The 21200-nt window shown below is 46.9% G+C and overlaps 1 protein-coding gene across 1 annotated transcript in view; it reads right to left on the bottom strand.

The window, feature by feature from the left end:
* Nucleotides 1-21200, bottom strand: part of pik3cg (phosphatidylinositol-4,5-bisphosphate 3-kinase, catalytic subunit gamma) — a 68921-nt gene that overhangs the window by 37280 nt on the left and 10441 nt on the right. The window contains exons 2-5 of the mRNA XM_070857471.1: nucleotides 16425-18452; nucleotides 10085-10150; nucleotides 9015-9240; nucleotides 2742-2845 (exon numbers count right to left, since the gene is read on the bottom strand). Of these exons, the coding sequence (XP_070713572.1) occupies nucleotides 2742-2845; nucleotides 9015-9240; nucleotides 10085-10150; nucleotides 16425-18440 (2412 nt within the window). The 5' untranslated portion in view covers nucleotides 18441-18452. The remainder of the gene's footprint in view (nucleotides 1-2741; nucleotides 2846-9014; nucleotides 9241-10084; nucleotides 10151-16424; nucleotides 18453-21200) is intronic.

The raw sequence follows: 21200 nt of genomic DNA, 5'->3' as shown, positions 1-21200 counted from the left end.
GGCTGTGTGATGCATCACATGTTAATATCACAAAAGACGGACATTTATATAGCACTTACCACATCTCTCATACACTTCTCAAAGCGCAACACATATGATGAATGACTTAAGTTCAGTGCCTGTTATTATGTAGGCAAACAAAGCTGATACCAAAAGATTTTTTTACATTCCCGTCTCCCACAGTCAAATAACCCAGGTTTACGCATGAATAATAATGTACACTGGGATGGCCCAGAGCAGGCCTGCATGTTTCTCAGATTCTCCATTGCTGGAATGGTCAAAACCGGAATAGCTTGGGAAGCCGCTGAGATTACCTTGTGGCTTCCCACTCAATGGCTCCAGGTGTTGGGGTAAAGCTGCACTCTGTCACCGCGCCATCCAGTGCTGAGCTTGCTGATTACACCTACCCAGGGGAGTTGGGAGAGAGAGGCGCTACAATTGAACTCAGTGCTTCTGAACTGAGGGAGGGGATAAAGTTAATCAACCCCTCCGCAAGACCCTGCAAATCTCCTGAGAGGACAAACGTTAATGTCCTTGATTAGACCAACATCCCCAGCACCGAAGCACTGGCCACACTCGATCAGCTCCGCTGGGCAGGCCACATTGTTCGCATGCCTGACACAAAACTCCCAAAGCAAGTGCTCTACTTGGAACTCCTACACGGCAAGCGAGCCCCAGGTGGGCAGAGGAAACATTTCAAGGACATCCTCAAAGCCTCCCTGATAAAATGCAACATCCCCACTGACACCTGGGAGTCCCTGGCCAAAGACCGCCCTAAGTGGAGGAAGTGCATCCGGGAGAGCACTGAGCACCTCGAGTCTCGTTGCCGAGAGCATGCAGAAATCAAGTGCAGGCAGCGGAAAGAGCGTGTGGCAAACCAGTCCCACCCACCCTTTCCTTCAACCACTGTCTGTCCCACCTGTGACAGAGACTGTAATTCCCGTATTGGACTGTTCAGTCACCTAAGAACTCACTTTTAGAGTGGAAGCAAGTCTTCCTCGATTTCGAGGGACTGCCTATGATGATGATGATGTTCAGTGGCCCCTGATGGGAAATGTGTGTGTGTGTGTGTGTGTGTGTGTGTGTACATACACAACAGGTGAGGGCAGCAGGGCTTGGCTCAATACCATGCTGATGCTCACTGCTTGGCTCACACAGAAGAATGGGCATTTGGATGAGGTTCTGAAAGGTGGCTGATGACTGTAGAACCAGCACAACGCACCCTCAGGAGAAAAGGGAAGAACATTGGAAGGTGAGAGAGACACACGGGGGGGATTGAGTCTTTTAAATTAAACCAAACCAACAATGTCCTTAAAAGAACATTCCTGGCGGTGAAAGAATAAATCTTGCAATGTCCCTGTGAATGGCTTAATGCCATGCCTTCCACTCTGCAGCAACAGTCTGTGCCACTGATACCTGGGAGTCCCTGGCCAAAGACCACCCTAAGTGGAGGAAGAGCATCCGGGAGGGCGCTGAGCACCTTGAGACTCGTCGTCGAGAGCATGCAGAAATCAAGTGCAGGCAGCGGAAAGAGCATGCGGCAAACCAGTCCCACCCACCCTTTCCTCCAATGTCCCACTTGTGACAGTGACTGTAATTTCCATATTGCACTGTTCAGTCACCTGAGAACTCACTTTTAGAGTGGAAGCAAGTCTTCCTCGATTCCGAGGGACTGCCTATGATGATGATGATGCAAGTCAGCGATTAAGGTACATAGGGAGTTATTTTGGTCAAAGGATGAACACAGGTAGTAATTGGCTGCTGTGCTAATAAGAAACACTTGTTTGAAAGTGTGGATTTAGCACCCAATTTGTGATCACTGTGATTTGAACGTGCTTGCAGGTGCTGAAACCAACACCTACATATTGAGCACTCAAGTGCTGATAAGACACAATTTTCCTGGAGCTGTGTTTATAAAACCTGCACCCACCCACTTCCACTGAAGGTGTGAGTTGCACTGGCTGGGAGAGAAGCCAACGAATAAGGATGGCTCAGGGAGAGGGTTCACTGGTTCTCGGACACAGCACTATAGGTTCTGGTGGAGGAGGTCCAGAGGAGGAGGGATGTCCTGTACCCGTGGTGGGGAATGGGGGAAGGAGTCCACCTCGCCCTCCTATCCCTCTCGTCTAGTGCTGCTCTGCCTGGCCTCGTTCTCCTCCAATTCCTCCTAGCCCCTAGCAAGATGCTGATGACCAAGCACTCCCTTTCTCCTGGTGACTCCTATGAGGTGCCCAATAAGGTCGAGTAGCTCAGCACTCACTCTTATTAGGCGAAGTCCTCAGAGAATTTCCAGATTAAATGTTGGAGTGTTAGTGAAGACTTGACGATGTGTCCCAGAAAGTCTCCCGATGGATTTCAAAAGTTCTCTTCAAACCTCCAACAGCAAGTGAACAGTAAATGGCGATATACCTTTAAGTAGCGCTCAAAATTCTCAAAAACAACTAGTTTGCTCCCAATCAGCTGGTCGCCATGAGACGAGGGTGTTAGGTCAAGCATAGCCACCTAAATGCTGTGCAACCTCCTTAATGAGTGCTGCTAGACAATCTAAGTGGCAATCAGCTGCTTAATGATCCACCAGGCCGCCATTCCTAGCGCGTGCTTCAACTCCTTTACCAAGATGGCGTTCTTCGCTAAAGGGGGGATAAACCAGTGTTTCAGCTTCAGGCCCCACTTTATTCACCTCGGAGGCTCTTTAGTGCCTAAAGTACCTTGGAAAATCTTCCCTGTATAGTTTAACCTACCACAAGAACGCCAGCACGGAGACCGGGGTCATATGGGACTCGGAAACACTCTGGGAATCCGGAAGATTGGAGTTTCTCAAGTTTGTGTCTTAACTGAGAGATTGCTATGGATAAAAGAGATTCAATCAGTAAAACATCAAACAATTCTCAGCTTTAATGAAAAAGCCCTGACTTCTTAAGTCCCATGTCTCCAAAAGTAGTCTAGAGGACCAGTTCATGGAATGGATTTGATACAACAATATGTCATGGAACCAACCAGGGTAGAGGCTATTTTAGATCTTGCCTTGTGTAATAAGACAGGGTTAATTAAGAATTTCATAGTAAGGGATCTTCTGGGGAAGAGTGATCATAATATGTTAAAATTTCACATTGAGTTCGAAAGTAAAGCACTTAAATTGGAAACTAGAGTATTAAACTTAAATAAAGCCAATTACATAGGTATGAGGGGCGAGTTGGCTAAGGTAGATTTGGAAATTAGATTAAAAGATATGATGGTAGATAAGCAATGGCAAACATTTAAAGAAATATTTCATAATTCACAACAGCTATGCATTCCATTGCGAAATAAAAAAACTCAATGGAAAAAGTGACCCATCCATGCCTAACTAAAGAGGTTAAGGATAGTATTAGATTAAAAGAGGCATATAATGTTGTGTAAAAGAATGGTAATCCTTAGGATTGGGAGAGTTTTGGAAACCAGCAAAGGATGACCAAAAAATTGATAAGGAAGAAAAAACAGAATATGAGAGCAACTAGCAAGAAATACAAAAACAGATTGTAAGAGCTTCTAAAAGTGTATAAAAAGGAAGAGATTGGCGAAAATAAATGTGGGTCCCTTATAGGCAGAGACAGGAAAAATTATAAAGGGGAATAAGGAAATGGAGAAGCATTAAACATAAATTTCATGGAAGAAGACACAAAAAACATTCCAGAAATAGTGAGGAACCAAGGGTCTAATGAGATTAAGCAACATAAAGTAATTAATAATAATAAAGAATAAGTACTGGAACAATTAATGGGACTGAAAGCCAACAACCCTCTGGATCTGATGGCCTACATCCTAGGGATCTAAAAGAGATAGTGGATGTATTGGTTGTGATCTTTGAAAATTTCTGAGATTCTAGAACAGTCTTGGTGGATTGGAAGGTAGCAAATGTATCACTGCTATTCAAGAAAGGAGGGAGAGAGAAAACGGAACTACAGGCCAGTTAGCCTGGCATCAGTCATCAGGAAAATCCTGGAATCCTTTATTAAGGAAGTGGTCACAGGCCACTTAGAAAATCATAATATGATTATGCAGAATCAACATGGTTTTTTGAAAGGGAATTATGTTTGACAAATCTATTTGAATTTTTTTTGAGGATGTAACTAGCAGGGTAGATAATGGGAAACCAGTGGATGTAGTATATTTGGATTTTCAAAAGGCATTCAATAAGGTGCCACTCGAAAGGTTGTTAGGTGTTGTGGGTAATAGATGGTAATATATATTGCATGGATAGTAGATTGGTTAATGGACAGAAAACAGAGTAGGAATAAACAGGTCATTTTTAGGTGGGCAGACTGTTACTAGTGGGGTGCCGCAAGTGTTAGTTTGGGGGCCTCAGCTATTTACAATCTGTATCAATGACTTATGTGAAGGGACCAAGTGTAATGTATCCACGATGGCTAGGTGGGAAAATAAGCAGCAAGGCCACAAAAGTCTGCAGAGGGATGTAGACAGGTTAAGTGAGTGGGCAAGAAGGTGGCATATGGAGTATAATGTGGGGAAATATGAGGTTATTCACTTTGGTAGGGAGAATAGAAAAACAAAATATTTTTAAATGGTGAGAAACTATTAAATGTTGGTGTTCAGAGAGATTTGACTGTCTTTGTACATAAAACACAGAAGGTTAACATGCAGGGAGAGCAAGCAATTAGGAAGGCAAATGATACATTGGCCTTTATTGCAAGGGGATTGGAGTACAAGAGTAAGGAAGTCTTGCTGTAATTGTACAGGGCTTTGGTGAGACCACACCTGGAATACGGTGCGCAGTTTTGGTCTCTGTATTTAAGGCATAATAGACTTGCCTTAGACGGGGTGCAACGAAGGTTCATTAGATCGATTCCTGGGATGAGAGGGTTGTCTTATGAGGAGACATTGAGTAGAATGGGCCTATGTTCTGTGGAGTTTAGAAGAATGAGAGGTGACCTCATTGCAACATTTAAGATTCTGAGAGGGCTTGACAGGGTAGTTGCTGAGATTCTGTTTCCCCTGGCTGCAGAGTCTAGCATTGGGGGGCATAATCTCAGGATAAGGGGTTGGCCCTTTAGGACTGAGATGAGGAGAAATTTCTTCACTCAGAGGGTGGTGAATCTTTGGAATTCTCTACCCCAGAGGGCTGTGGATGCTCAGTCGTTGAGTATATTCAAGGCTGAAATCGAGAGATTTTTAAGGCCCGAAATTGATGAAGGCCAAGGCCCACCCAAGTGCCGCCCAAAGGAGCGCCGATGGCCGCTGAGAGACCGGGCGGTACTTTGCCAGGAAGATTCCATTAAAACAGGTGGCAGTACCGCCTGGTGGGAAAAAAGTGGCTTACGTCGTCAATCTGGGCAGCAGCGGACAGGAGCTCCCAATCTCGGCAGCAAAGGCGCTTGCTGCCCACGGAGGGTGGAAGAGCTGAAAATAAAAATCATTACAAAAAAACCACCGGAACACCTTCAGGGGACCCTATCCAGGTAAGTCGCTGTAAAAAAATGTTTTAAATATGTTCACTAACCTTTTTTTACAGATCTTCGTACTTACCGTCGGGGTTAGACCTGCCTGCATGCAGTGGTCCTTTCCCCTGCTGCCGCCAACTCCTGCCGCCTCCCGCCTGCACAAATCTGGCAGCTCCGGGGGGGGGGGGCGGGGCGGGAGGACACTTGTGCTACTTAGCCGTCAGCGGGCGGTTCCCGGCAGTACTCCCCTCCCGCCTGCTCCAGCCCAAGTGGAAACTGGCACAGAGGGGAGTCCGGAGGCAAAACTCATCGGCTGTTGATGGCAGCGGGCGGTAAGGCCACCAATATCGGGGCCATAGACTCTAAGGGAATCACGGGATAAGGGCATTGGGTGGGAAAGTGGAGTTGAGATCAAAGATCAGCCACAATCTTATTGAATTATGGAGTAGCTCAAGAGGCCATATGGCCTACTCCTATTTCTTATGATCTTGTATGTCAGCCGTGGCTGAGTTGGTAGCACTCTCACCTCTGAGTCAGAAGATTCAAGTCCCACTCCAGAGACCTGAGCACAAAAATCTAGGCTGACACTCCAGTGCAGTGCTGAGGGAGTGCTGCATTGTTGGGGCTACCACCTTTCGGATAAGATCTTGAACCAAGGCCCAAATGGACACAAAAGATCCTATGACACTATTTCAAAGAAGAGCAGGAGAGTTATCCCTGGTGTCCTGGCCAATATTTATCCCTCAATCAACATCACTAAAAATAAAAATTATCTGGTCATTATCACATTGCTGTTTATGGAAGCTTGCTGTGCACAAATTGACTGCTGCGTTTCCTGCATTACAACAGTGACTGCACTTCAAAAGTACTTCATTGGCTGTAAAGCGCTTTGGGTCAACCTGAGGCCATCAAAGGTGTCATGTATTCAACTGTCATTGTAACCCATGTACACCTTGAGACACTGACCACAGGGGGCGAACTTGTGGGAGACACTTCTAACCTGGACTTTCCAGTATAAAAGGGGATGCTCCACCCACTGTCTGCCTCTTGAGGTCTTGGTAATAAAGGTAACTGGTCACAGAGTGATCTTCTCTCAAGTATGGGCCTCGTGTGCATTTATACTGCGTAGTAAGGACATATTAAAAGGTGCCATATAAATTTACGTTTTTTTCTCTCTTCCTAACTATGACCCCTCATCCCTGATTTACGCTGTACTTATTTATATCCTTTCTTTATATATTTTATATCCCGGTCGATACCTCCAGGTATGGCCTCCATCTTTGCTCCCTTCAGTCTCAGGGGGCACAGATTTGAGCACATCAAGAGCACAGCTGGTTTGGCCTTCATCAACAGATGTGCCTGCACTGTATGCAGTGCTGTCGGGTCTCACTCTACTCTGCCAAAACTGCCTCCTGGAGACCAAAGATAATCCATGACTTAATTCCTCCGTAATCCACCATCTCTTTAAACCTGTCTCCTGCACATTCTCCACTCTCGTCTCCAACAATAAGTGCAAGGAGCTCATGGACTTCTTTGTCACGATGATTGAGACTTCCAATTTAGCTGCCTGTGCTGTTTCCCCCCATCCTTCCCCTTGCCCAACGAGCCACACCTCCCCGTGTCTTGGCCTGAACCTACGTCTTTCTCTTGTTTATCTCCTATCTGCCTCGAGGTACAAAACTCTGTTTGCCTTTTTATGGCCTTATCTACTTTTTATGGCTTTATCTATTTGACGACTTTAATGACCTGTGTATCTGCACACTACAGTCACTCCCCTCCACTATCCCATTTAAAAACAGCATATCAAAGTCTATTTCTTTTCCCAGTTTACTTCCCAAATTTATTACTTTATATTTTTATACCTAAGTATGTAAGAATTAGGAGCGAGAGTAGGTCATATGGCCCTTCAAGCCTGCTCCGTCATTCAATAGAATCATGGCTGATCTTTGACCTCAACTCCACTTTCCTGCCCAATCTCCATATCCCTTGATTGCCCTCGAGCCCAAAAATCTATCGATCTCAGCCTTGTGTATTCTCAATGATTCAGCAGCCACTGCCCTCAGGGGCAGAGAATTCTAACGATTCTCAACCTTCTGAGTGAAGAAATTGCTCCTCATCTCTGTCTTAAATGGCCGATCCCTTATCCTGAGATGGTGCCCCCTAGTTCTCCAGCCAGGGGAAACAACCTCTCAGTGTCTACCCTGACAATCTCCCTCAGGATCTTGTATGTTTCAATGAGATCACCTCTCATTCTTCTAAACTCCAGAGAGTTTCAGCCCATTCTACACAATCTCTCCTCATAGAACAATCCTCTCAACCCAGAGAACCTTCTGAGCTTCTAACACCTGAAAGGTAAGTATATCCTTCCTCAGATAAGGAGACCACAACTGTGCACAGTACTCCGTTGAAGCATTGGTGTGGTCTCACCAACTCCATTTGTGGCCTCTTGAGAGAAATCATAGAATCATACAGCACAGGTGACCATTCGGCCCATCGTGCCTGTGACGTCTCTTTGAAAGAGCAATCCAATTAGTCTCATTCTCCTGCTCTTTCCCCATAGCCCTGCAAAACGTTTCCTTTTCAAATATGTAATGAACACAAAACTGAAATCCCTCCTTCCTGGTACCATTCTGGTAAATCTTCTCAGAACCCTCTCTAAGGCCAATTTAAGTGGAGGTTTGTGCTGCGGAACTGATGGAGACCAACTCATTTCACATAGGGCCCGAACATCCAGTAGCCAGGACAGACTATCGCCCCATCAGTCTGGGCTGGATTTAAACCCAGGTCACAAAGGTGAAATGTTATGTTTAACCTACTGCGCCACCCAGTCTCATCAAATATCTTTATTACTCTTTGTTTTGACGTCAGTGCACAAGCTGAAAGCAAATAAAATTAGTCAGCCCAGGGAGGCAAGAGTCTCTCTGAGCCTGCCCATAGTGCAGGGGTTAAATTGTAAGAGTCTATTTAACTCAGCAAACAGAGTCTGTACGAACTACAGCAAACAGAATTCATGACCAAAATTACAGCAATGGCCCCCCATAAAAGCAGGGCGATTTCTCCAGCAAAATGCAGTGGATGAGGGATAGTTACAGAAATAGAAAGACTTGCATTTATATAGCGCCTTTTATGACCACCAGATGTCTCAAAGCGCTTTACAGCCAATGAAGTACCTTTGGAGCGCAGTCACTGTTGTAATGTGGGAAACGCGGCAGCCAATTTGTGCACAGCAAGCTCCCATAAACAGCAATGTGATAATGACCAGATAATCTGTTTTTGTTACGTTGACTGCGGGATAAATATTGGCCCTAGGACACCGGGGATAACTCCCGTGCTCTTCTTCAAAATAGTGCTATGGGATCTTTTATATCCACCTGAGAGGGCAGACAGGGCCTCGGTTTAACGTCTCATCTGAAAGACGGCACCTCTGATAATACGGATTGCGTGCGTAAAATCCAATTCTCCTACAGCAGTGTGGTCTCCAGGCGTGATTGCCGGGGGGTGGAATTATCCAATCATCTCCATTCTGCCCGGGACTTGTGGCAACACTACATGCAGCCGAGAATGCTATCGACATACCTTGAGCGGAAACGTCATACTTCTCGGCAGTGACGTTCTTTATCTCCAGCGTCACTTTGTGGAGAGCTTCCATCACCTTGACCTGCTTCATGAAGTCCATCAGCATGGCGGTCCCGCAGCCGCGGAGGTAGGCCTCCAAAATCACCGCGTAGCGCTGCCGATAGTGCATTGACTCAGCCACTTCGCTCCTCAAAAACCAGAACAGGAAATGCCCGGTTCGTTTACTCTAGCGAGGAGTCAAAGGAAAAAAGATAAGGCAGTGTTAGAGAGGGAAATTAGGGAAATTCTCCCCTAGAGCAAAGACACCTGTAGCATAGATGTTAGAACGAAATAGGTAATTGTATTAAATGTGTGTGTAAAATGTATAAAGATGGCTACTTGTGGTTTAGCAAAGCCCCAAGGGATGTCAGCCAGCAGAAAAGGGAATGCATTCTTAGTTACTGATAACGGTTGTGTTCTCACGCAGAAACACACTACAACTCTGCAGATGTTCCCCAGACGAGACATCCTGGTCCATAGAACAATATGACTCTGTAACAGGACTAAGATAAGGAGACTACCCAAAGACAGCACCCAAGGACAGTAAGATAAGGGGGGCCTGGACTATGTCACAAGATACATGAGTAATTCCAAGCAACACACCTCTTAGCAACACATCTCTTGGCAACACATGAGCCACCTTACGTTTAGAGACTAACTCTATTGGTCTAATTGAATCTATATGTAATCTATAATCAATATGATTGGATAGTGTCCGGCCGAAATGGGCTGATGTAACTGTAGTAAACTGTTGTAACACATATAAAAATCCATGAAACCCTTTGTTCGGCGGAGAGAGGTACCTGGACCCACCAGTTGCTTCATCTCCCGCCGGCGTAATAAACCGTTTTGATGTATGGACCGACCCTGAGTGATGAGTGATTCTTGGAGGGTACATTCGCGCTAACAGGCAGGTTTAAAATATATATATATATATATATATTCTGGGGGGAAAAGTATATATATATATATTCTGGGGGAAAAAAATCAAAACCGATCTTCCAATTGACAAAGGGCCATTGTATACTCACCCTTAATGCTCGTTTGAGGAGAAATCGTGCAAGGGCGCTGTCATGGTAGGGCTCGAACTTGACTGCCTGAAATGAGTTTCAAATAATATATGGTTAAGCTCACATCGTTCAGGTAGGGGGGGCATAACAACAGCAGCAAATTGCATTTATATAGCACCTTTAACGTAGAAAAACGTCTCAATGTGCTTCGCAGGAGCGTTATCAGACAAAATTTGACACCGAGCCACATAACATAAGAACAACATAAGAACATAAGAATTTGGAACAGGAGTAGGCCATCTAGCCCCTCGAGCCTACTCCACCATTCAACAAGATCATGGCTGATCTGGCCGTGGACTCAGCTCCACTTACCCGCCCGCTCCCCGTAACCCTTAATTCCCTTATTGGTTAAAAATCTATCTATCTGTGACTTGAATACATTCAATGAGCTAGCCTCAACTGCTTCCTTGGGCAGAAAATTCCACAGATTCACAACCCTCTGGGAGAAGAAATTCCTTCTCAACTCGGTTTTAAATTGGCTCCCCCGTATTTTGAGGCTGTGCCCCCTAGTTCTAGTCTCCCTTACCAGTGGAAACAACCTCTCTACCTCTATCTTGTCTATCTCTTTCATTATTTTAAATGTTTCTATAAGATCACCCTTCATCCTTCTGAACTCCAACGAGTAAAGACTCAGTCTACTCAATCTATCATAATAAGGTAACCCCCTCATCTCCGGAATCAGCCTAGTGAATCGTCTCTGTACCCCCTCCAAAGCTAGTATATCCTTCCTTAAGTAAGATGACCAAAACTGCACGCAGTACTCCAGGTGCGGCCTCACCAATACCATAGTTGCAGAAGGACCTCCCTGCTTTTGTACTCCATCCCTCTCGCAATGAAGGCCAACATTCCATTCGCCTTCCTGATTACCTGCTGCACCTGTAAACTAACTTTTTGGGATTAATGCACAAGGACCCCCAGGTCCCTCTGCACCGCAGCATGATGTAATTTCTCCCCATTCAAATAATATTCCCTTTTACTGTTTTTTTTCCCAAGGTGGATGACCTCACACTTTCCGACATTGTATTCCATCTGCCAAACCTTAGCTCATTCGCTTAACCTATCTAAATCTCTTTGCAGCCTTTCTGTGTCCTCTACACAACTCGCTTTCCCACTAATCCTTGTGTCATCTATAAATTTTGTCACACTACACTCTGTCCCCTCTTCCAGGTCATCTATGTATATTGTAAACAGTTGTGGTCCCAGCACCGATCCCTGTGGCACACCACTAACCATCGATTTCCAACCCAAAAAGGACCCATTTATCCCGACTCTCTGCTTTCTGTTCGCCAGCCAATTCTCTATCCATGCTAATACATTTCCTCTGACTCCGCGTACCTTTATCTTCTGCAGTAACCTTTTGTGTGGCACCTTATTGAATGCCTTTTGAAAATCTAAATACACCACATCCATCGGTACACCTCTATCCACCATGCTCGTTATATCCTCAAAGAATTCCAGTAAATTAGTTAAATTAGTTAAACATGATTTCCCCTTCAAGAATCCCTGCTGCGTCTGCTTGATTGCACTATTCCTATCTAGATGTCCCGCTATTTCTTCCTTAATGATAGTTTCAAGCATTTTCCCCACTACAGATGTTAAACTAACCGGCCTATAGTTACCTGCCTTTTGTCTGCCCCCTTTTTTAAACATTAGCTGCTTTCCAATCCGCTGGTAACTCCCCAGAGTCCAGAGAATTTTGGTAGATTATAACGAATGCATCTGCTATAACTTCCGCCATCTCTTTTAATACCCTGGGATGCATTTCATCAGGACCAGAGGACTTGTCTACCTTCAGTCCCATTAGCCTGTCCAGCACTACCCCCCTAGTGATAGTGATTGTCTCAAGGTCCTCACTTCCCACATTCCTGTTACCAGCAATTTTTGACATGGTTTTTGTGTCTTCCACTGTGAAGACTGAAGCAAAATAAGGAGATGTTAGGGCAGGTGGCCAAAAGCTTGGTCAAAGAAATAGGTTTTAAGAAGAGTTTTGAAGGAGGAGAGAGAGGCAAACAGGTTTAGCAAAAGAATTCCAGAGCTTGGGGCCTAAGCAGCTGGAGGCACGGCCGCCAATGGTGGGGCGGGGGAAATTGCTAATGCGCATGAGGCTAGAATTGGAGGAGCACAGAGATCTCGGGGGGTTGTGAGGCTGAAAGAGGTTACAGAGATAGGGAGGGGTGAGGCCATGGAGGGATTTGAAAACAAGGATGAAAATATTTAAATGGAGCTGTTGCCAAACGAGGAGACAATGTAGGTCAGCGAGCACAGGGGTGATGGGTGAACGGAACTGGGTGTGAGTTAGGATATGGGCAGAAGAGTTTTGGATCAGCTCGAGTTTATCGAGGGTGGAAGATAGGAGGCTGGCCAGGAGAGCATTAAAATAGTCAAGTCTAGAGGTAACAATAGCATGAGACTGTAATACATGGAAAGAAAGCCCCTCAGAAACACTGGGTGCTGAACACGTATCTGTCAACCAGCTGCAGACCAGCTCCCAGACTGCCCAGTACCTGAAGGCCTAAATCTTTATCCATACTGCCAACTGGTCCTTAGCAACTGCAAGGGAGCAGCCATTGGATTTCCTTGTGACTCAGCATGGACTGCAGCAACTACAGTGTGAGTTCCAGACTCAGCAGATTAGAGGGGAATAGTTTCAAAAGCGAGGGTCATGGAGTGTATTCGAGAGTATTACAGTGAGGGATATTTCAGAGTGTTACAGGGAGGGGTATATCAGAGTGTTACAGGGAGGGGTTGGTTATATCAGAGTGTTACAGTGAGGGGTATTTCAGAGTATTACAGGGAGGGGTATATCAGAGTATTACAGGGAGAGGTGTAGGGTATATCAGAGTGTTACAGTGAGGGGGGTGGGGTATATCAGAGTGTTACAGGGAGGGGTGTGCGATATATCAGAGTGTTACAGTGAGGGGTATATCAGAGTGTTACAGGGAGGGGTGTGGGATATATCAGAGTGTTACAGTGAGGGGTATTTCAGAGTGTTACAGGGAGGGGTATATCAGAGTATTACAGTGAGGGGTGTGGGGTATATCAGAGTATTACAGGGAGGGGTATATCAGAGTGTTACAGTGAGGGGTGTGGGGTATATCAGAGTGTTACAGGGAGGGGTATATCAGAGTATTACAGTGAGCGGTGTGGGGTATATCAGATTGTTACAGGGAGGGGTATATCAGAGTGTTACAGGGAGGGGTATTTCAGAGTGTTACAGGGAGGGGTGTGGAGTATATCAGAGTGTTACAGGGAGGGGTGTAGGGTATATCAGAGTGTTACAGTGAGGGGTATTTCAGAGTGTTACAGTGAGGGGTATTTCAGAGTGTTACAGGGAGGGGTATATCAGAGTGTTACAGGGAGGGTGTGTGGGGTATATCAGAGTGTTACAGGGAGGGGTGTAGGGTATATCAGAGTGTTACAGCGAGGGGTATTTCAGTTACAGGAGGGGTATGTCAGAGTGTTAAAGTGAGGGGTGTGGTGTATATCCGAGTGTTACAGGGAGGGGTGTGGGGTATATCAGAGTGTTACAGGGAGAGGTGTGGGTATATCAAAGTGTTACAGGGAGGGGTATTTCAGAGTGTTACAGGGAGGGGTATATCAGAGTATTACAGTGAGGGGTGTGGAGTATATCAGAGTGTTACAGTGAGGGGTATTTCAGAGTGTTACAGGAGGGGTATGTCAGAGTGTTAAAGTGAGGGATGTGGGGTATATCAGTGTGTTATAATGAGGGGGGTGGGGTATATCAGAGTGTTATAATGAGGGGGGTGGGGTATATCAGAGTGTTACAGTAAGGAGTGCGCATTATATAAGAGTGTTATAGTGAGGGGTGTGGGGTATATCAGAGTGTTACAGGGAGAGGTGTAGGGTATCAGAGTGTTACAGTGAGGGGTGTGGGGTGTATCAGAGTGTTACAGTGAGGGGTGCGCATTATATTAGAGTGTTATAGTGAGGGGGGTGGTGTATATCAGAGTGTTATAGTGAGGTGGGTGGGGTATATCAGAGTGTTATAGTGAGGGGGGTGGGGTATATCAGAGTGTTACAATGAGGGGTGCGCATTATATCAGAGTGTTATAGTGAGGGGAGTGGGATATATCAGAGTGTTATAGTGAGGGGGGTGGGATATATCAGAGTGTTATAGTGAGGGGGTGGGGTATATCAGAGTGTTACAGTGAGAGGTGTGGGGTATATCAGAGTGTTACAGTGAGAAGTGTGGAGTCTATCAGAGTGTTACAATGAGGGGTGCGCATTATATCAGAGTGTTATAGTGAGGGGGGTGGGATATATCAGAGTGTTATAGTGAGGGGGTGGGGGGTATATCAGAGTGTTACAGTGAGGGGTGTGGGGTATATCAGAGTGTTACAGTGAGAGGTGTGGGGTATATCAGAGTGTTATAGTGAGGGGTGTGGGGTATATCAGAGTGTTACAGTGAGGGGTGTGGGGTATATCAGAGTGTTACAGTGAGGGGGTGTGGTATATCAGAGTGTTACAGTGAGAGGTGTGGGGTATATCAGAGTGTTATAGTGAGGAGGGGGTGGTATATCAGAGTGTTACAGTGAGGGGTGTGGGGTATATCAGAGTGTTACAGTGAGGGGTGTGGGGTATATCAGAGTGTTACAGTGAGAGGTGTGGGGTATATCAGAGTGTTATAGTGAGGGGGGTGTGGTATATCAGAGTGTTACAGTGAGGGGTGTGGGGTATATCAGAGTGTTATAGTGAGGGGGGTGTGGTATATCAGAGTGTTACAGTGAGGGGTGTGGGGTATATCAGAGTGTTATAGTGAGGGGGGTGTGGGGTATATCAGAGTGTTATAGTGAGGGGGGTGTGGTATATCAGAGTGTTACAGTGAGGGGTGTGGGGTATATCAGAGTGTTACAGTGAGAGGTGTGGAGTAAATCAGTGTTACAGTGAGGTGACTTTGTTTTCTCAATCCAGTTTTTTTGTTCCTTTGTTTATTATTTAAAATTGTTGCCCAAAGGGAGCCTGAGAGCTGTTAATTTAAGTTGAACCCCCGCTTTAGTTAGATCATGAAACTTGTCTTCAACATGAGGAATAAATCAAAGGAAGATCTTTCCTTGTGTAACAAGTAGAATGACCTGATGATTGAGATGCATGAAACCATATTAAAGGCTGGAAATTGCGTGGTGCCCCGTTTGGGGGAGCGCAAAGGTATCGCCGACGCGAACTTCCATTTAACGCTCCCAGGAAAAAGTGGAGCGTTAAATCAAGCGCTACCACTTCCCTCGGAGAGCTAAACCAGGCAAGAGGAGCGGAAGCGATGATACTGCAGGGGGCGGAACCCAAGTTTGCATCTGGGCGCTGCGCACCAGTGAACTTTGCGATCCCCGGGAGGCAGGAGATCATGGCGTTCGGGGTTACCGCCGCCGCTAACCTGCAAGGCGTGTTTGCGGGCATCGGTACTCTCACCGCACCCGGTCGCAGAGGCGGTTGCGCCCCATTATCCCTCAAGGTGCTGACATTTGCTGGGGTTCCGTTTCATAGACATCAAATTAACCCGCCTTTCACCATGTGTGATAGCTAGTGGGGCCAAACAATTTAACTGTAGGTGGGTACCACAGGTGATCCCAATTCCGTCTTGACTATACTCAAAGACTGAGCTTCCACAGCCCTCAGGGGCAGAGAATTCCAAAGATTCACAGCCCTCTGAGTGAAGAAATTTCTCCTCATCTCAGTCCTTAATGGCTGACCCCTTATTCTGAGACTGTGACCCCTGGTTCTCGACTCACCAACCAGGGGAAACATCCTCCCTGCATCTATCCTGTCGAGCCCTGTAAGAATTTTGTATGTTTCAATGAGATCACCTCTCATTATTCCAAACTCTAGAGAATATAGGCCGAGTCTACTCAATCTCTCCTCATAGGACAATCCCCCCATCCCAGGAATCAGTCTGGTGAACCTTCGATACACTCCCTCAATGGCAAATATATCCTTCCTTAGGTAAGGAGATCAAATCTGTACACAATACTCCAGGTGCGGTCTCACCATGGCCCTGTATAATTGCAGTAAGACGTCTTTACTCTTATACTCAAATCCTCTTGTATTAAAGGTCAACATTTGCTTTCTTAATCGCTTTCTTAATTAACGATGAACCTTGGTTTCATCTTCCTCAGCCCATGGCCAAGACAACTGGCTGATATCTGCTGTGCTGGCTGAGCACAGAGTGTTTGAGCCCGGGATTTTCTGGTTTGCATGTTTCAATGCTGTACCCATCACCGCCTTGACCAGCCAGACCTGTAGCCTTGCGCCTGACCTGTATCTCATGTGTAATGGAAGGTGTTTTTACCTGGACCAACTGCAGGAGATAACGCAGCACCTCGCTGTTGCCAAGGGTCTCCAACTTCTGAATGGCCAAGGCCCGAACCTGCTCATCTGAAAACCGGCAGTCCAGAAGCTGCATGGCCAGTCCCACGTCCAAAGGGCTGCTGTCCCAGCTATCCTGCTTGTCCAGCAGCTGGTGGGTTTTCAACACCACCTCCTGTTGCCCCCATTTCACTGAGCTGAGGAACTTGGGGTAGGCTTTGGGCTGCCTCACGCATTCGTGCCTGAAGTGCCACAGCAACTCTTTGTCCTCTGCGCTCAGCGGGTTGAGGGGGTCGGTGCTGATGATCTCCTCGAACTGTTTGCGCAGCTGACTGTGCATCTCGTGGGCCAACCTGTCGGCCTCGGGCTGAGGGGCAGGGCGACTCTGAGGCAGGGCGATGGGGTAGTTGTACCTGTCCAGCAGGATGCAGATGGCCATGGAGCTCTGCTTGTCGGGGTTGGTTGCCGAGGTCAGCTTGTCGGCTTCGATGGTGCCTTGCTCCTCGCCCTTGTCGGGGATCTTCCACATGTGAAGCACATACTCCCCTTGCCGGAGGAGCGAGCGGTGGTCTATCACCAGCAGGTTGACATAGTACAGCATGTGATTCTTGCACTTGGCATCCCATGTGCTCTCGTCCTGGGACTGGAAGGCCCCCCTTGTGCCCTGTGCTGCAGCTTTCCCGCAGTAGACCTGCAGGTTCAGCCGTGCCCCTCTGGGTAGGTCCTTGACCTTGATGTTGAATTCCAGCCAAGCATTCCACAGCACTTCTTCGGTGAAGGCCTTTGTGAGGGTCCTCTGCTGTGCAAGCACCTGCTGCCCATGCAGAATGCTGGCCTCCACAAAGACAGTCAGCTCCGTGTTCCTCGGGAGCACGGGGATGTCGATGCCGATGACCTTGACCCTGAACTTTCTGTCGCAGTCCCAGAGGGAGATGGTGAACACCTTGTCGTGGTCTTTCCCCTCCAGGGTCAGCTGCCCATGCGAGCCGGTCACCCCCGTGCAGTCGTCCACCAGAGGCCACTCTTCCTTTTGGACCTCGTCCAGAGCCGGGTCCGGGGCCTGGTCCAGGACACAGTGGATCTCCTCGCCATTCTTCAGACACCTCCGGATCCAGTGGAAGTCCTTGACCGGGTAGTTGCCCACGATGAACTCCTCCCTGCCGCAGACCCTTAGGGCAAAGTCCTCCTCGCTATGGCCCTCTGCCAGCTCCAGCAGACCCTTCTTGTTAGCCATCTTCTTAAAGAAGTTCTTGAGGATGCTCTGCGGAGTCTCGTCGATGGACACTTTGATGGTCTGGCTCATCGTGCCCCGGTGAATGACGATGAAGATGTTGTTGCTGCAGATCTTGCTGAGCAGGTACTGGGGCAAGGGTTTGGAGATGACCCAAGGGTCCATGGAGTAGAGTTTGGCATCCCTGGTGGACACTTCGTTGAGCTGGGGGGTGATCAGCTTGCGGCGGGTGAATTCCAGCTCGTCGTCGTGGACATTGCTCACGTCGGTGACATCATAGCCGATCAGGTAATTCAGATCATTCTGCAGCTGCACGGATTCCTCGGAGGCTTTGGTCTTCTGCACCAGGTGGATCTGGCCATTGTGTTTCTGCAGGGTCTTCCAGTAGTTGATGCAGTCCAGCGTTTGGATCACCTGGTGTTGGTCATAAATCTCGTACCACTGCCCCTTCTTCTGGTACAACAGCCGGAACTGGTCCGGGCTCAGCTTCCGGTAGAAATCGGGGCAGGCGCTGACCCCACCGGCTTTCACCCAGACCTTGGCTTTCAGCTGTTCCACCGTGTAGTTGCCGGCCACCTCCAAGGAGACCTTCTCGTGGACATTGTTGAGCTTGTTGCGGGTGGGCAGGAGGAACTCGATGGCCAGCTGTTCCAGGGAATAGTACTGCATGCTCCTGGTCGTGTTGGCTCTCATCTTCCGCCTTCTCCTCTTGTTCTCCTCTCTCATCACAATGGGCAACTCGTCATTGTCGTCCTTTGACTGGTCCATGCCAAGGGTAATCTGTCAAGGAAACACAGTGCAGAAAAAAAACACATGTGATACAGTACAAGGACTGAATGGCCAGCCTGGTGTTGCTGACACAATGCGATTGTGGGGCTCACATACCCACCCACTAAGTGGCACCGTGCATTTGTTTTCTTTGTCAAACTCTCCCTTCTGTCCTCTCCACAAGGCTCTCACCCTTGCTGAGGTACAGTTCCATGGGCAACAGCTACCTTGCCCAAGAGGCCATTTTTCATTTTATAGTGCCAGCTGTGGTTCAGTGGGCAGCACATTCGCCTCTGAGTCAGAAGGTTGTGGGTTCAAGTCCCACTCCAGGGACTCGAGCACAAAAATCTAGGCTGGCACTCCCAGTGCAGTGCTGAGGGAGTGCTGCACTGTCGGAGGTGCTATCTGTCAGATCAGATGTTAAACCGAGGCTCCCTCAGGTGGATGCAAAAGAGCTTATGGCACTATTTTGAAGAAATGGCCAATATTTACTGATTATTATCATGTTGCTGTTCGTAGGAGCTTGCTGTGTGCAAATTGGATGCCATGTTTCCTACATTACAACAATGACTACACTGGATTCCTTCACTGTGGGGAAATCACACTGGATTTCTTCACTGTGTAGGTAAATCACACTGGATCCATTCACTGTGTGGAAAAATCACACTGGATCTCTTCACTGTGTGGGGAAATCACACTGGATCTCTTCACTGTGTGTGGAAATCACACTGGATCTCTTCACTGTGTGGGGAAATCACACTGGATCTCTTCACTGTGTGGGGAAATCACACTGGATCCATTCACTGTGTAGGTAAATCACACTGGATCCATTCATGGTGTGGGGATATTACTCGGCCCCTTCACTGCCCAGCGAGTGCCTGAATTAATACAATCTTGTTACAATGTGATGCTTGTTTTAATCATGCCTCTGTTCATTATATTTTTTAAATAAACCTGATTTGTCATTTTTCACCTGGGCTAAGTGATTTGTCAGAGAGTGACTTGTCTGTCAGTTGGAGCGATCAGGCCGGGATATTCCTGGGAGCTGCTCCTGCTCCCCTGCCACAACGTCACTGGAAGTGTGGCGGAAATCTCGTTTACACTGGTAGACTAGCTTTCTGCTGCACTACTGTCACGGTTATGGTGGCGGAAAGGGAGCAACTGCAAGGATAGGAAATAGGAGCAGGACTAGGCCATACGGTCCCTCGAGCCTGCTCCGCCATTTAATACGATCGTGGCTGATCCGATCATGGACTCAGCTCCACTTCCCCGTCTGCTCCCCATAACCCCTTATCCCCTTATCGGTTAAGAAACTGTCTATTTCTGTCTTAAATTTATTCAATATCCCAGCTTCCTCAGCTCTCTGAGGCAGCGGATTCCACAGATTTACAACCCTCTGAGAGAAGAAATTTCTCCTCATCTCAGTTTTAAATGGGCGGCCCCTTATTCTAAGATCATGCCCCCTAGTTCTAGTCTCCCCCATCAGTGGAAACATCCTCTCTGCATCCACCTTGTCAATTTACTCATAATCTTATATGTTCCGATAAGATCACCTCTCATTCTTCTGAATTCCAATGAATATAGGCCCAACCTACTCAACCTTTCCTCATAAGTCATCCCCCTCATCTCCGGAATCAACCTAGTGAACCTTCTCTGAACTGCCTCCAAAGCAAGTATATCCTTTCGTAAATATGGAAACCAAAACTGCACGCAGTATTCCAGGTGTGGGCAGTTGTAGCAGGACTGCCCTGCTTTTATACTCCATTCCCTTTGCAGTAAAGGCCAAGATTTCATTGGCCTTCCTGATCACCTGCATACTATCCGTTTGTGTTTCATGCACAAGTATGCCCAGATCCCACTGTACTACAGCACTTTGCAATTTTTCTCCATTTAAATAATAAATGACACTGCCCCAGGAGTGTACACTAGGGCCGTTCACCACTCCCAGCGCACGCCGTAGCAATAACACACCTCATGCATAAGGCCACGTCTTTCAGTTCATAGGGAGTGAAGCCTTGTCTGCAAAAATTAACTTTTAAGAAAAAGTCTCTTTGGCGAGCTTGAATTGTAGCAATTACTCTGTGGTTCAGTGGGTAGCACTCTTGCCTCTGAATCATGAAGGTTGTGGGTTCAGAGTCCCACTCCAGAGACTTGAGCGCATAATCCAGGCTGATACTCCAGCACAGTACTGAGGGAATGCTGCATTGTCCATTGGATGAGACAGTAAACCGCAGCCCCAACTGCTCTCTCAGGTGAATGTATTTTGAAGAAGTGCAGGGGAGTTATCCCCGGTGTCCTGGCCAATATTCACCCTTCAACCAACATCACTGAAGCAGATTATCTGGTCACTATCATGTTACTGTTTGTGGGAGCTTGCTGTGCGCAAATTGTTGCTGCGTTTCCTACATTACAACAGTGACTACACTCCAAATGTACTTCATTGGCTGTAAAGCATTTTGGGAACTGAGATTGTGAAAGGTGCTATATAAATACAAGTCTTTCTTTCAATTATAAGCTACTTCATTCATAGAAACATAGAAAATAGGTGCAGGAGTTGACCATTCGGTCCTTTGAGCCTGCACCACCATTCAATAAGATCATGGCTGATCATTCACCTCAGTACCCCTTTCCTGCTTTCTCTCTTGATCCCTTTAGTCGTAAGGGCCATATCTAACTCCCTCTTGAATATATCCAATGAACTGGCATCAACAACTCTCTGCAGTAGGGAATTCCACAGGTTACCAACTCTCTGAGTGAAGA

Source organism: Pristiophorus japonicus, chromosome 16 (genome assembly GCF_044704955.1).
Source record: "Pristiophorus japonicus isolate sPriJap1 chromosome 16, sPriJap1.hap1, whole genome shotgun sequence".
Classification (NCBI taxonomy): domain Eukaryota; kingdom Metazoa; phylum Chordata; class Chondrichthyes; family Pristiophoridae; genus Pristiophorus; species Pristiophorus japonicus.
Note: the sequence above shows the minus strand (reverse complement) of the source record. Positions and strands in the feature narration are given on the sequence as shown.